The sequence below is a fragment of the Dipodomys spectabilis genome, unplaced genomic scaffold (assembly GCF_019054845.1).
Source record: "Dipodomys spectabilis isolate Male_0828 unplaced genomic scaffold, ASM1905484v1 ptg000264l, whole genome shotgun sequence".
NCBI classification, from domain to species: domain Eukaryota; kingdom Metazoa; phylum Chordata; class Mammalia; order Rodentia; family Heteromyidae; genus Dipodomys; species Dipodomys spectabilis.
In genome coordinates, this window is record NW_024870941.1 from 8,675,978 (window position 1) to 8,689,916 (window position 13,939).

A 13,939-nucleotide genomic window follows, 5' to 3' on the forward strand; every position below is an offset into this window, starting at 1 on the left:
CCCGGAGGCCCGGGTCAGGAGGAGGCCGGCCCCGCCCACGGCCCACCAGGGCCCGGCCCGGCCCGACGCGGCCCATCCGGAGTCCGGAAGCCCCTGGCCGCCTTCCAGCAGCCCGTCCGCCCCGCTTCCTGCGCCGCTCAGGCCGGGTCCCGCTGCGTCCTGCCGGCTTTCAGGCGAACCAGGACCGGGTCGTCCTGACCTTCGCTCCTCCTCCAGTCCCTGCGCGTCCACGCAGCCGCCTCCGTCCGGGCGGGAGGCGGGGGCGCGAGGCTGGCGGAGCGGGGACGGTGGGCGCGCCGGCGCGGCCCGGGACCCACCCGCGGAGCCCCAGGGCGGTGACGTGGCCTGGCTCCCGGGGACCCCGCCCATTCCTTCCGCAGGTCCGGAGGGCAGGGGCGGGGACGGAGGGCCGGGCGGGGCACCGGGGAGCCTCGCTCGGCGTGGCCGCGCGTGCGCCTGACAACACCCTCGTGTTCAGAAAAGACGACCGCGCGGGAGGCCCCGCCCCACAGCTCTTCCTCCTTCCGATGGGCCCCGCCCCCGTCCCCGCTGAGCCCGCTCGCACGCAGCAGGCCCCAGCCCCATAGTCCAGTTTCTCCAGACCCCGCCTCCATCTGGCCCCGCCCCTCACGGCCCCGCCCCCACAGCCCATACCCTTCAGACCTCTCCCCAAGGCCCGGCCCCCCTCAGTCCCCGCCTCGCCAAGCCAGCTCCCACCCTGCAGGCCCCGCCCCTCAAGTCCTTGCTCTCCAGACCCCGCCCCTATACCGACTCCGCCCACTAAGCACCGCCCCTTACGGAGTCCCGCCCCCTTCATGCCCCGCCCCCTACCGGTCCCGCCTTACAGGCTGCGCACGGCGGCTCCCGCGGGCTCGACGCCGCTCGGTGGCGGGCTCTGAGGTCGGGTCCGGCGGCCCGGGGCACCCGAGCGCCCGGTGCTCGGCGGGCGTCGGGACGGCCATGGCGGAGGTCGCGCCGCAACCTCTGTCGCTGCCCTCGGGGCTGCTGGAGCTGTGCGCGCTGCTGGGCGCCCCTCAGGACAAGCTCCGCGGCCTCGAGCAGGTAGGTCTGCGAGGGAAACTGAGGCGGGGTTCGGGTGACGGCCCGAGAGCGGGGTCGGGCGCATCGCAGGCGGGCGCCCGGGTGCACCGCGAGCCCCGGCCCGCGGTGGTCCGCGCGCGCCCGCGGAGCCCAGGGCCGGGCGGGCCGGGCGGCTGGCGGCGGCCGACGGCTGCTTGCCCAACCGTGCGGGAAGGGGCGTGCTCCCCGGGGACCGGGGCGCGCGCGGGCCGGGCCTGAACCGGGGCTGTACCTGGCGATGCAGAGGGGCGCGCTGGCTGTAGCGCCCCCCCTCTGGCTCCGGGTGTCCCCCATCCCCACTCTTCTCGAAGTGTTGACTCAAGGGAACCCCCCCCCCCCCGAGTGTGTCATAGACTAAATCCTGGCGATTTGATCATTTCCTTCATTTCCCAGAGCTTGGCTCTCTCCTGAGTATGCCGTGGAGACTAGTATGGACTAAGGAGATTTCGAGCTTTAAATATTCTGCAGTTAGTGGTGAGGTGAGGCGCACAAAGCCCCTCCTCCCTTTCCTTCGTCGACACCCCAACAGCCCCCCCCCCACTTCTCTTTCCCCAGGAAAACAACACTTTTAGGAAATTACATTCTCCCGTTTGTTTCCTGCTTCTCATTTTTTTTTCTTAATTCCAGAGTCCTGACTTTTCTTTCTTTTTCTTTTTCTAGATATTCTTTTTTGTTTGTTTGTTTGTTTGCCAGCCTTGGGGCTTGAACTCAGCTGAGCACTGTCCCTGAGCTTAAGGCTAGCACTCTACCACTTGAGCCACAGTGCCACTTCCAGCTTTTTTTGTTTATATGGTACTGAGGAATTGAACTTAGGGCTTCACGCATGGTAGGCAAGCACTCTACCACTAAGCCACCTTCCCAGCCCTAGATATTTTTAAGTGATCAATTTTATTTTATTTTTTGCTAGTCCTGGGGCTTGAACTCAGGGCCTGGGCACTCTCCGTAAGCCTCTTTGTGTTTAAGGCTAGTGCTCTACCACTTGAGCCACAGCACTACTCCCAGATTTTTCTGAGTAGTTTATTGGAGATAAGAATCTCATGGACTTTCCTGCTAGGGCTGGCTTTGAACCATGATCCTCACATCTCAGCCTCCTGAGTAACTAGGATTACAGGCGGGAGCCACCAGCACTGGGCTAAGCTGACTTTCTTTTTGGACCCTTCTGTGGCCCTGTTTTTCTCCGATCTACTATGCCCAGGACACTGTCATTTTCCCCAGAGGTGCCCTTAATGTCCAGCCAAGGTATGTGTGCAAGTGTTGCCTTTCCACATATTCACACTGGAAGGTAGAGGAAGGTCTGATTATTTTAGTGACAGCAGTCTACCATTCAAATGGGTACTGGAAGCACAGGGGTTGATACCAAGAAAATCTGTTGCTCAAAATAACCAAATAAACATTTGTGAATGTCCGGGGAGTTTCTTCTGCTAGGCTTTATTACTAAGTCAATTTTGACTTCAGTAAAAAGTATCACTGAATATGGAAATGATTTCTGCTTCTCCTTCCTGTCTTTCTTTTCCCTTCCACCCCCAGGTCAGCAGATCCCTTTTGGTCTCCTTGCTCTCTAGCCCTCTCCTTCTGATTGGCTATTTGGCAGTTGCCTTCTTTTCCTTAGAATAGAAAATGACCTGTTTTCACGTGCGGCCTCCTCATTGTGTCACCAGGTTTGCTTTGTGGGCCTTGCAGCCTATGGGCTGCAGTGGGCTCCCTGTGTTTTGAGGCATGTGTCTGAGAGAGGAGAGGCATATTTACAGGGGTGCTTTCCCAGCTTAAAGAGGCTGCAGCCCACCCTAGGTCAGGTGAGACTTTGTGCCTCTGTATTTAACTTTAATCTTCCTTGTTCTAAACTCTAATTCTGGTAGTGTGTTGGCAAAGAGTACTGAAAAAATAGTCCAGGATTAGCAAAAAATAAAAAAAGAGGAGATGGAATTTCTGGTATACTCCTACTTTTAAGACAACAGCAAGGGCTGGGGAGGAGGCTCAGTGGTAGACTGCTTGCCTTGCATGCATGAGGCCCTGGGTTTGATTTCCTCAGCACCACATAAGCTGGAAGTAGTGCTGTGGCTCAAGTGGTAGAGTGCTTGCTTTGAGCTGAAGAACTGAGGGACAGCGCCCAGGCCCAGAGTTCAGGCCCCATGACTGACAAAAAACAAAACAAAACAAGACAATATCAACATTGCAATTAACCAAACATGATTTTACTTTTTTAATTAAAAAAATTTTGGTGGCACTTGGGTTTGAATTCATGACCTTGGAGCTCACTTGGTTTGCTTGTGCTGGTGCTCTACTACTTGAGCCATTCCCTAGCCTAACTTTATTTTTATTTATTTATTTGCCAGTCCTGGGGTTTAAACTCAGGGCCTAGGCTCTATCCCTAAGCTTCTTTTGGCCAAGGCTAGCACTCTACCACCTGAGCCACAGCACTACTTCTGACTTTTTCTATGTATATGGTACTGAGGAATCGAACCTAGGGCTTCAGGCATGGTAGGCAAGCACTCTGCCACTAAGCCACATTCCCAGCCCTAGCCTAGTTTTATATTGGCTATTTTGTAGATGGAGCCTCACAGGCTTTTCTGCCCAGATTAGCTTTAAACTTCAACCTTGTGGATCTCAGCCTCATAAGCTAGCTAGCATTACAGATTTGAGCCTCTGGTTTCTGGCTGAGATTTATTTAGCAATTTTCTTTTGAATGCCTAAGGCTCTAAAGGTAAATATGAATATTACTTAAAAAAACAAACAAACAAACAGCCAGGTGCTGGTGGCTCATGACTGTAATCCTAGCTACTCAGAGGGCTGAGATCTGAGTATCGCAGTTCAAAGCCAGCCTAGGCAGGAAAGTCTATGAGACTCTTATTCCAATAAACCACCAGAAAACCAGAAGTGGTGCTGTGGCTCAAGTGGTTGAGTGCTAGCCTTGAGCTGAAGAGCTGAGGGACAGCACTCAGGCCCAGAGTTCAAGCCCCATGACCACCACCACCACCACCACCACCACGAACAACAAGAACAACAAGAACGGCCGAGGTATGAGACACACTCAATATCAGGTTAAGATAGAGCCTTAACTCCGAGTTTTCTTAGTTGTGGTGGTAGTGGTAAGCATTAAGACAGAATTCCAGAATAAGAGAGGCTCAGGTGAGTTACTGTGGTGAGTTACATTTCCCCTACCTCCTGACTGTAGGAGACCCCCTTTTTTGGTAGCTACGATGTGAGGGGTCTGGGATGGACCCCTCAGAGAGTAGCTGAGAAATGCTCCCAGCTGCTTCCCGGTGTGGGTCCCCAGTACTCCTCTGTGTGAGTCACCTTGTCCTGGCAGTAGTGGTGAGCACCTGGCTCTCCATTCCTGGGGTGGCAGCAGCCAACAGGACATCCTGGATGGTAGTTCTTGTGCCCCCACTCTGCCATTAGTGCAGGAGCCACAGGCCACAGAGGGCCCCTGAGAGCTTGAAGCGTGTCTGAGTGCCGAGAAGCTCTAACTGCATTTTACCTTCCATGGTATTCATCTCAGTAGCCACAGGCTGCAGCTGTGTCGGCTGGCCTGGCTCGAGCACTGAGGAAAGGTGGATTTCTGTCGTATTTCACTCATCATGGCCGGTTCTGGATTTGTAACTTGAGATAGCCAATTAGGGAGCTGTGGTTTTAAAACTTTCTGATGAGGTTTTTATTTTAGGAAAACAGGAAAGATAGATATTGGGTGGGAGCTAAATAAGGCAGCACTTGGGACAGAAGAGGAGGAAATAGCCTCAGCCCTGGTTCAGGTGGTAGAGGTAGCAGTCCTGGTGTTGGCACAGTTCGTGGGCACCTGTCCTCTCAGTTGGAGGGTGAAGGCGGTGTGATGTGTGACACAAGTGATCAGTGAGCATCATTATTATTATTATTTTAATTATACTGATTGAACTCAGGGCTTTGTACCACTGAGTTTTGCCTTTTTTTTTTTTTTTTTGTTGTCAGTCTGGGGGCTTGGATCCTGGGGCTAGGCACTGTCTCTCAGCTCTTCTGCTCAAGGCGAGCGCTCTACCATTTGAGCTATAGCGCCACTTCTGGCTTTTTCTGTTTATGTGGTGCTGAGGAATTGAACCCAGGGCCTCATGCATGCAAGGCAAGAGCTCTACCACTGAGCCATCCCAGCCCACCTCTAGCTTTTTTTAAACAGTTATTTTTGAGATAAGGGTCTCACTTCCTGCTCAGACTGGAACCTGGATCATGTCCTTCTGTTTGTTGCTTTCTTATATAACTGGTTTGACAGTTGCATGCCATCACACCCAGCTTCCATTGTAATACAGTCTCACAGACTTTCTGCCCTTTCTGGCCAGGAATCAGGATCTTCTCCATCTTTGTTGCTATGTAGCAGCTATTGGATGAGAAGGGGTCTCAAATCTGTGCCCAGTCTAGCCTTGAACCTTGATCCTCCTCAATTTAGTCTTCCAAGTAGCTAGTATTACAGGTCTGAGTCACTGGTACCTCCTGGATAACCTAATAAACCTCCTCTTCTTGGGCCGGTCCATTTCCAAGAAATTTTCTGTTGGATAGATGCAACTGTGCATAGGTGAAACTATGCACATACTGTTTGGCGTGAAGAGTCTTTCACAGCTACCCAGGTGCCTTGGAAAGGGGAGGGTAGATGACTTCCTGGACTGTGACACAGTGAAGTACTATAGCTGTGAAAGGAGAACTCAGAAGGCTTGGGAGCAGTTTTAAGTCAGATGACTGCATTGTGAAAAAATGTTACAAGTTTACATTTGCATAAAGAAAGAAAGGAAGTATCCAGGGTGGGGCTGGTAGAGCTACCTTTGAGTTGTGAATTAATGGGAAGGCCTTCCCATTAAGTAAATATTCAGTAAATATAAATAAAGTATTCTCTTTATTACATGTGTACATACTATTCCCTGTGGAAAGTGAGGGGGTATTGCTTATCCAATCAGAAAAGACAGGGATGGGTGGGAGGGGGCCCGCAGGAGGTGATGGATGGGGAGGGGAGGTGTGGTAGGAGGCTACAGGAGGTGTTTACATAGGGGATGACCCCCCCCCCCAGGGGGAGGTCTGAGCCCATCTGTCTCAGTGGAAGGCCTTCTGTTGTGGGGTGTGGGTTGAGTGTGCACCTGGGGTGCCCAGGAAGAGAAGCTTGCTCACTGCAGAGGTGCTGTGTGCCTGGGACTCTGGAGTGGGGGGTGTCTTGGATGCCTTAGAGGTCCCTTGTCTGGGGAGCTCTGGGACATGCTAGCCTGTGATGCATGCAGCACACACATGTGGTGCCCAGGGGAAGTTCGCAGTAATGGTGACACTGAAGGGAGGGGCTGGGGGAGCAGGGTAGGTTTGGTCCCTCGGTACCTGATATACCCTCTTCCCCATCCCCAGACCGGAACTCCAGCGGGACGCTTGGCTCATTGGCTGACGCTCTGGGAGCTGAGCCACACCTCACCCCACTGGTGTGCTCTTTCAACAGGGGGTGCCCTCTTGGCCTACGTGGAATGGGGTGTCGTGGTTCTCGGCCTCACCCCTGGGATGTTTGCTCCAACCACAGGCTCTGTGGGGCTGGGGTTTTGGACCTCCAGGCCCTGCACATCAGGGAGCTGGTTTGTGGGACCTGGCCTGGCCCCGCCCGGGGCATGGGTTACAGACGGGATGTGGAGGTGGAGTCCCAGGTTGGCAGACACAGTGCAGTCTTCTCCCACAGGGAATCTAGGTGGCATGTTTTCATTGCGTTTTAAAATAATGAAACCAGCAGGAGCATAGCCTTTGAACCGCATGGAGCCTGGCTTGCCACGGAGTGCGGGAGGTGCTGGAAGGCTCTGGGTTCCTCTGATTCTTACCAGCATGTTGGCTGGTGGCTGTTCCTTTTCTGCTGGCTGAGAGCCTGCATTCCTAGAGTGCAGTTCCCCTTCCTCCTGTCTTCCCCGTGCTGTGGACCCAGCCTATCCCGGCTGAAACCTTTCTGTTTTCAGTTAGCTTAGCATCTGAGCCATTTCCTTCTTTCTCATGAATTACGTTTTGTTTGAGACAGCAGGGTCTGCTGTGTGGCCCAGGCTGGCCTTGAATTCACCATGCCCCTGCCTCAGCTTCTTGAGTTGTGGGGTCGCAGGTGTGTGCCATCACGCCGCACTTGCGGACTTGCTGTATTTTCCCCATGTTCTTTGGAAAATCTGAAGCCAGCAGGCAGTGCTGGGGCTCAGGGAGCTCATGGTTAGCGTTGTAGTTAGGGAAGCCGCTCAAAGCTCAGCCCATGCTCTTTATCTTACTTGGGGAAGAATGGGCAGGCAGAAGGCTAAAAAAGGTATCTTGAGCCCCTGCAGTTGGCTCACACCTGTAATCCTAGCCACTTAGGAGGCCGAGATCTGCCCATCTTGGTTCAGAGCCAGCTTGGGGCAGAAAAGTCCTCCTGAAACTTTTTTTTTAAATTGTGAAAATACCGTACAGAGGAGTTACAATTACATGGGCAAGATAATGAGTACATTTCTTATCAAGCATTGTTGCCTCCTTTGTTTCCCCTTCCCATCCCTTCTCATCTTCCCTCCCATTCCCCCCCCCCCCAGCTCTTTTTTTTTTGGGGGGGGGGTCCGATCGTGGGGCCTGAACTCTGGGCCTGGGTGCTGTCCCTCAGCTCTTCAGCTCAAGGCTAGCGTTCTACCACTTGAGCCACAGTGCCACTTCCGGCTTTTTTCTTTTTGCTTATGTGGTGCTGAGGATTCGAACCCAGGGCCTCATGCATGCAAGGCAAGTGCTCTACCACTGAGCCAGCTTCCTAGTCCCCCAACTCTTTTTTTTTTTTTTTGTCTGTTGTGGATCTTGAACTCTGGGCCTGGGCGCTGTCCCTCAGCTCTTCAGCTCAAGGTGAGTGCTCTACCACTTGAGCCATAGCGCCACTTCCGGTTTTCTGGTGGTTCATTGGAGATAAGAATCTCACGGACTTTCCTGCCCGGGCTGGCTTTGAACTACGATCCTCAGATCTCAGCCTCCTGAGTAGCTAGGATTACAGGTGTGAGCCACCAGCGCGCTGCTTTCCTGAAACTCTTATCTCCAATTTACCACTCAGAAACTAGAAGTGGTGCCGTGGCTTAAGTGGTAGAGCACTAGCCTTGAACACAAAGAGCCTCAGGGACAGTGCCCAGGCCTGAGTTCAAGCCTTACAACTGACCAAAAAAAAAATGCATCTTGTCCCAACTTGAACTTTCAGAGAATTACCACTGAGTGCCTTCTCTCACTGGTTCTGAGGAGGTGGCTCTGTCTTCCCAGTGCAGTGCGGAGCTACTGGGCCTGTGTGCTGGGCGGTGGAGGCAGAGGGGAGGCTGAGGGTGTCCAGGTAGGGAGGACATTGAAGAACAGGAACAGACACCTGACCAGTCGAAGTCTCCTTTCCCCTGTTCAGGTTGCCCCGACAAGGGGAGGCAGAAGCCTTCCTTCCCTGGAGCCAGAGGTGCTGTCTGTGTTTGTGCCTCCCTTCACGAGTGGAGAGGACAGCCAGGTGGCGGGCGCCGGCGGTGGCACGCTGGGCAAGGGCCGAAGACGCTCCTTCCGGAAGAGGAGAGACAAGCCCCGAGCCGAGCCCCCCAGGGATCTCCAGGGTCACTCCAGGGGGCCAGACTTGGAGGGCGTCAGCATCCCGGGCGGCGTGGACCTCCTTGCCTTGCCCCAGCTGTGCTTTCCAGGTGTGCCGCGTGGGGGGGGGGCCTGTGGTGTCTGTTCCAGAGGCCCACGTGCCCACGTGGGGAGGATGGCACATCCCAGCCGGCGGCGGGATGGTGTCGGGCAAGCTAACGCCATAGGGAAGTTGAAGTCACTTGGTGTCCCCCGTGCACAGCAGCCGAGTCCTGGAAGGCAGGGGGCATGGACCTCCAGGGTCCGCACGAGAAGGGGCTTCGCAAGGTTTCTGCGCTTGGACTGGAAAGGAAGTACTGAAGGGCTTGGGGATGGTTAGAAGATCGCCCTGGGGTGATTGGGTCCCAGAGTGCCTGAGCCTCTCCCCTCCCGTTTCTATGTCACCGAACAAGAAGCTCAGGGCCCCCTACTGTCCCCATGTGCTCCAGTGCCAACTGACCGGCGAGCCTAGGCTTCTTTTTTTTTAAAATTTTTTAAAATTTTATTTATTTATTTATTTGCCTGTCTTGGACCTGAACTCTGGGCCTGGGCACTGTCCCTCAGCTCTTCAGCTCAAGGCGAGCACCCTACCGCTTGAGCCACAGCGCCACTTCCGGCCTTTTCTGCTTATGTGGTGCTGAGGAATCGAACCCAGGGCCTCATGCATGCAAGGCAAGTGCTCTACTACTGAGCCAACTTCCCAGCCCAACCCAGGCTTCTTTTTTTTTTTTTTTTTTTTTTGTCGGTCGTGGGGCTTGAACTCTGGGCCTGGGACCAGGCTTCTTTTTATCCCTAGTTTTATGAAATGACCAAGTGGCTGGACCAAGAGTTTGGCCCAGGGGCCTTCCTGGGGCTCTCTGGGGACAGGTGTGGGGTAGGCATCTGCTGCCCCTCCCCCGGGCACTCACCTGGGTGGGCTGGGGTGATGGTGGAGAAGCTGCAGAGGGAGAGGATGGGGGTGGATATCTGTGTACATGGGAGGAGGGGGTTGATGGGTAGCACAGGCCTTTGGGTGGTGGAGGATCTGGTTTACCCTCTCTCTGCCTGGCCTGCAGGGGGCGTGTGTGCGGCCTGGGAACCCAAGGAGGACCACGTGCACTTCCTGGTCCTCACTGACGTCTGCGGGAACAGAACCTATGGCGTGGTCGCCCAGTACCACCGGCCCCTGCACGTAGGTGACTGAACCTGGTGGAGAATGATCAGATACCTGAAATTCTCCATTTTAAATGGTGTGATTAACCCACTGTGTGTTCACAGTGTTGTGCCACCACTGTCTGGTTCCAGTTCTTTTTTTGTGTGTGCCAGTCCTGGGGTTTGAACTCAGTGCCTAGGTACTGTTTTCTAAGCTTTTCTGCTCAAGGCTAGTGCTTTACCCCTTGAGCTATACCTCCACTTCTGATTTTCTGGTGGTTAATTGGAGATAAGAGTCTTACTGACTTTCCTGCCTGGGCTGGCTTTGAACCATGATCCTCAGATCTCAACCTTCTAACCAGCCAGGATTATAGGCAACAACCAATCATGCTTGACTAGTTCCAGAACATTTTTAACCCTCCTAGACCCCATGCTCTAATCTAGCCACCCCCCCCTCCCCCGAGTCCTGGCAGACTGCTAGGCTGCCTTCTATCTCTGGATTTTTTTCTTCTGGGTATTTCAGGATGTGAAATTGTACAATATGTGGCCTTGTGCTGGTTTCTTTCCCTCAGCTTGATAGTTCTGAGGCTTATCTATGTCCTGATATGTACTGAATTCCTTTTTATGGCTGAATAATATTCTACTATTTGTGTGCCTTGTTTGATTTCTATTTCTCCACGAATGGGTGTCATTGATAGATTGGTGAGTGTGTTTGGCTTACAGTTTGCCTACTGTGCAAGGTGCTTGGTTTTTGACTTCCAAGCACTTGTCTTTCATTACAGCTGGGGGTATTGTCTGGTTGAGGCTGTGTTTGTGACTCTGTCTCCCTCCCCACACAAAGCCTTAAATAACCCCTTCCCTCAGGCCTGCCCATGCTCCCACTGCTGGGACCCTGGCTGTGCTGTCACCCAGGTTGAGATCCCCTTGTATCGCCCTTGGCCTGTGTGGCGTGTGGCGTGTGGCCGTGGCATGTCTCCATAGGAAGACCCGTGCCTGTGGTGTTAGGTGTCCCTACCCCACCCAGGGCAGTGTGTGCCTGGCTGCCTCTGACTGGGGCACTGAGACCCCAGGGCACCCGTGTCCCTTGGCCTGGGTGTGGGGCGCCTGAGCCTCTGTGGGAGGTGACGGGGCGATGGCTGGCGTTACTCTTCTTCAGGACGAGTACTGCTTCTACAGCGGGAAGACTCACTGGGAGCTGTCGCGGCCCAGCGCAGGCACCGCCGGCTGCTTTGTGCCCTTCGCAGTGTGTGTGGTGTCCAGGTTCCCGTACTACAACGCCCTCAAGGACTGCCTGTCCTGGTGAGCCGGGGCCCTGGCGGCGTGGGTGGCCCCGTCCAGAGAGGGACTCACGCTGCTGTGATTCACACTGGAGGTGCTAGCACTCGGTTGAGGCGCGCTACGTGGACTGAACTAAAACTCACCGTTTCAGTATTCTGTTCATTGTCTCAACACGTGTGCCTCTGTGCGACTCCCTGCTGTGGAGGAGGACAGGTCACCGGGTGCCTCCCCTTCGCAGCCCGCTCCCTGTCCTGCGGTCAGGATGCCGCTCACCCATTCACTCACCCACTCACTCTTCCTACGCCATGCATGGTGCTGGGGTTGGACTTGCCAGGCAGGCACTCTACCACCTGAGCCATTCTCCTCCCCCATTATTTGTTGGCTTGTTTATTATGTTTAAGACAAAAGCTTGCCCTGGAGCCCAGGCTGGCCTCAAGCCTGTGATCCTCCTGAGTGCAGGGATTATAAGTGTGTGCCATGCCTGTTCCATTCTTAAAGTCATCTACTTACATCTGAATGCATTTTGGAAACAAGCTCCTTCAAGCTGTCTCCTTCAGGGTGGCCAAAGTCTATTCCATACTGAAGTCTTAATACACAGAAAAGCATGATATCCAGCCATTGTTTCACACATTGAACAGATGCACATGACCAGTGTCTAGAGCAAGGAACAACATGACCATACCCGTTCCCAGGTCTTCACACCCCTTCAGGTACTTCCAGCCTTCTCCCTGTGACTTGGGGAGGAAAGGCCCCAGGAAGGGCTCAGCCTGGTTAGAAATGCTGAGGGGCAAAGCTAGGTGGAACTCAGCCGCAGAGGGCAAGCGAGCGGTGCCTGGCAGGCCTGAGGCCGGGGCTCTGTCTCAGCACTGAGGATGACAATAGAAATGTTGCTTTGAGCCGGGCACCCAAGGCTCACACCTGTAATCCTAGCTACTCAGGAGGCTGAAATCTGAGAATTGTGGTTCAAAGCCAACTCAGGCAGGAGAAAGTCTATGAGACTATCTCCAATCAATTACCAAAAATTTAGACATAAGTAGAGCTGCGCCTCAAGTGCCTCAAGTGGTAGAGCACTAGCCTTGAGCAATAAAGCTTAGGAGCAGTGTCCAGACCTTAAGTTCAAGCCCCAAGACCAGAGCATGCATATGTGCACACGCGTGCGCGCGCACACAACACACACACACACACACACAGGTTACTTTGATTTTGTGACTGGAATCTTGTGTTTTGATTTCAGCTTATTGACCCATCTGAAGCTCTGTAAAGACTTTGAAGTTGATAATCATATCAAAGACTTTGCTGCAAGACTGTCGCTGATTCCCAGCCCACCACCTGGACCACTGCACCTGGTGAGTTAATCCTGGAATCATGTGAAACACAATCCTCAGATCTCAGCCTCCCGGGTAGCTAGGATTACAGGCATGAACCACCAGTGCCCAGCTGTTTTTGCTTTTCTAAAAACATCTATTAGCCAGGTGCGGGTAGCTAAAACCTGCAATCATAGGGCACTTGGGAGATTTGAGATCTAAGGATGACAATTCAAAGCCATCCTGGGCAGAAAATTCCATGACTCCATCACCAAAAATAATGAGCAAGAAGCCAGGTAGCCAATATAACTGGGGTGAGAAAAAGATGAATCCTCTTGCGTTGTTGGTGGGAATGTAAACTAGTACCACCACTCTGCAAGGAGGTTTGGAGATTCTTCAAAAAACTAAACATAGGTCTTCCCTATGACTGTGCCATACCACTCTTGGGCATCTATGCATATCATTACAAGTCACGATGTGGTGAAGACACTTGCACACCCATGTTCATTGCTGCACTGCTTACAATAGCCAAGTTATGGAAACAGCCCCGCTGCCCTACAACAGATGAGTGGATTAATAAAATGTGATATATACATACATATAAAATGTGAATACGTATATACATACATATATATGTATACATATACACACATACACACAATATGGAATTCTACTCATCCATTAGAAAGAATAAGCTTATGTCATTTGCAGGGAAATGGCTTGACTAAGAACGAATCATGCTAAGCCAAGCTCAGAGTGACAGATGTCACATGTTTTCTCTCACATGTGGAAGCTAGATCTAAAATCTAACTGGACATAAGTACGTATACAGGACTCTTGACATTCACACATATTCAGACTAAAGGAGGATACACTGAAGGGGGGAATACAAAGCTGTTACTTCTCTGGACATTAAAAAACATTAGTTATTGCCAGGCACCAGTGGCTTACAACTGTAATCCTAGCTACTAAGGAAGCTGAGATCTGAGGATCACGATTTGAAGCCAGCCTAGGCAGAAAAGTTCTGATGAAACTCTTTAAACTTTTTTTTTTTTTTTTGTCAGTCGTGGGGCTTGAACTCTAGGCCTGGGCGCTGTCCCTCAGCTCTTCAGCTCAAGGCGAGCGCTCTACCACTTGAGCTACAGCGCCACTTCCAGTTTTCTGGTGGTTTATTGGAGATAGGAGTCTCACGGTCTCTCCTGCCCGGGCTGGCTTTGAACCACGATCCTCAGATCTCAGCCTCCTGAGTAGCTAGGATTACAGGCGTGAGCCACCAGCGCCCGGCTAAACTTTTTTTTTTTTGTTGGTCGTGGGGCTTGAACTCTGGGCCTGGGTGTTGTCCCTCAGCTCTTTAGCTCAAGGCTAGCACTACCACTTGAGCCACAGCTCCACTTCTTCATGACTCTTATCTGCAATTAACCACTCATAAACCAGAAGTGGTACTGTGGCTTAAAGTGGTAGAGTACTTGCCTTGAGCAAAAGCCCAGGGACAGTGCCCAGGACCTGAGTTCAAGCCCCATGATCAACCAAAACAATGTTTTTCGTTGAAATGGAAAAAAGCCAGTGTAGAGGCATGGTTCAAG

At 52.9% G+C, this 13,939-nt stretch overlaps 1 protein-coding gene across 2 annotated transcripts in view; it reads left to right on the top strand.

Annotated features, from left to right (window-relative positions):
- The first annotated feature begins 899 nt into the window (after nucleotides 1-899).
- Nucleotides 900-13,939, top strand: part of Dennd3 (DENN domain containing 3) — a 42,080-nt gene continuing 29,040 nt past the window's right edge. For both annotated transcript variants that reach the window (XM_042699991.1, XM_042699992.1), the window contains exons 1-5: nucleotides 900-1,062; nucleotides 8,435-8,714; nucleotides 9,699-9,814; nucleotides 10,931-11,073; nucleotides 12,287-12,398. In XM_042699991.1, the coding sequence (XP_042555925.1) occupies nucleotides 961-1,062; nucleotides 8,435-8,714; nucleotides 9,699-9,814; nucleotides 10,931-11,073; nucleotides 12,287-12,398 (753 nt within the window). In that variant the 5' untranslated portion in view covers nucleotides 900-960. The remainder of the gene's footprint in view (nucleotides 1,063-8,434; nucleotides 8,715-9,698; nucleotides 9,815-10,930; nucleotides 11,074-12,286; nucleotides 12,399-13,939) is intronic.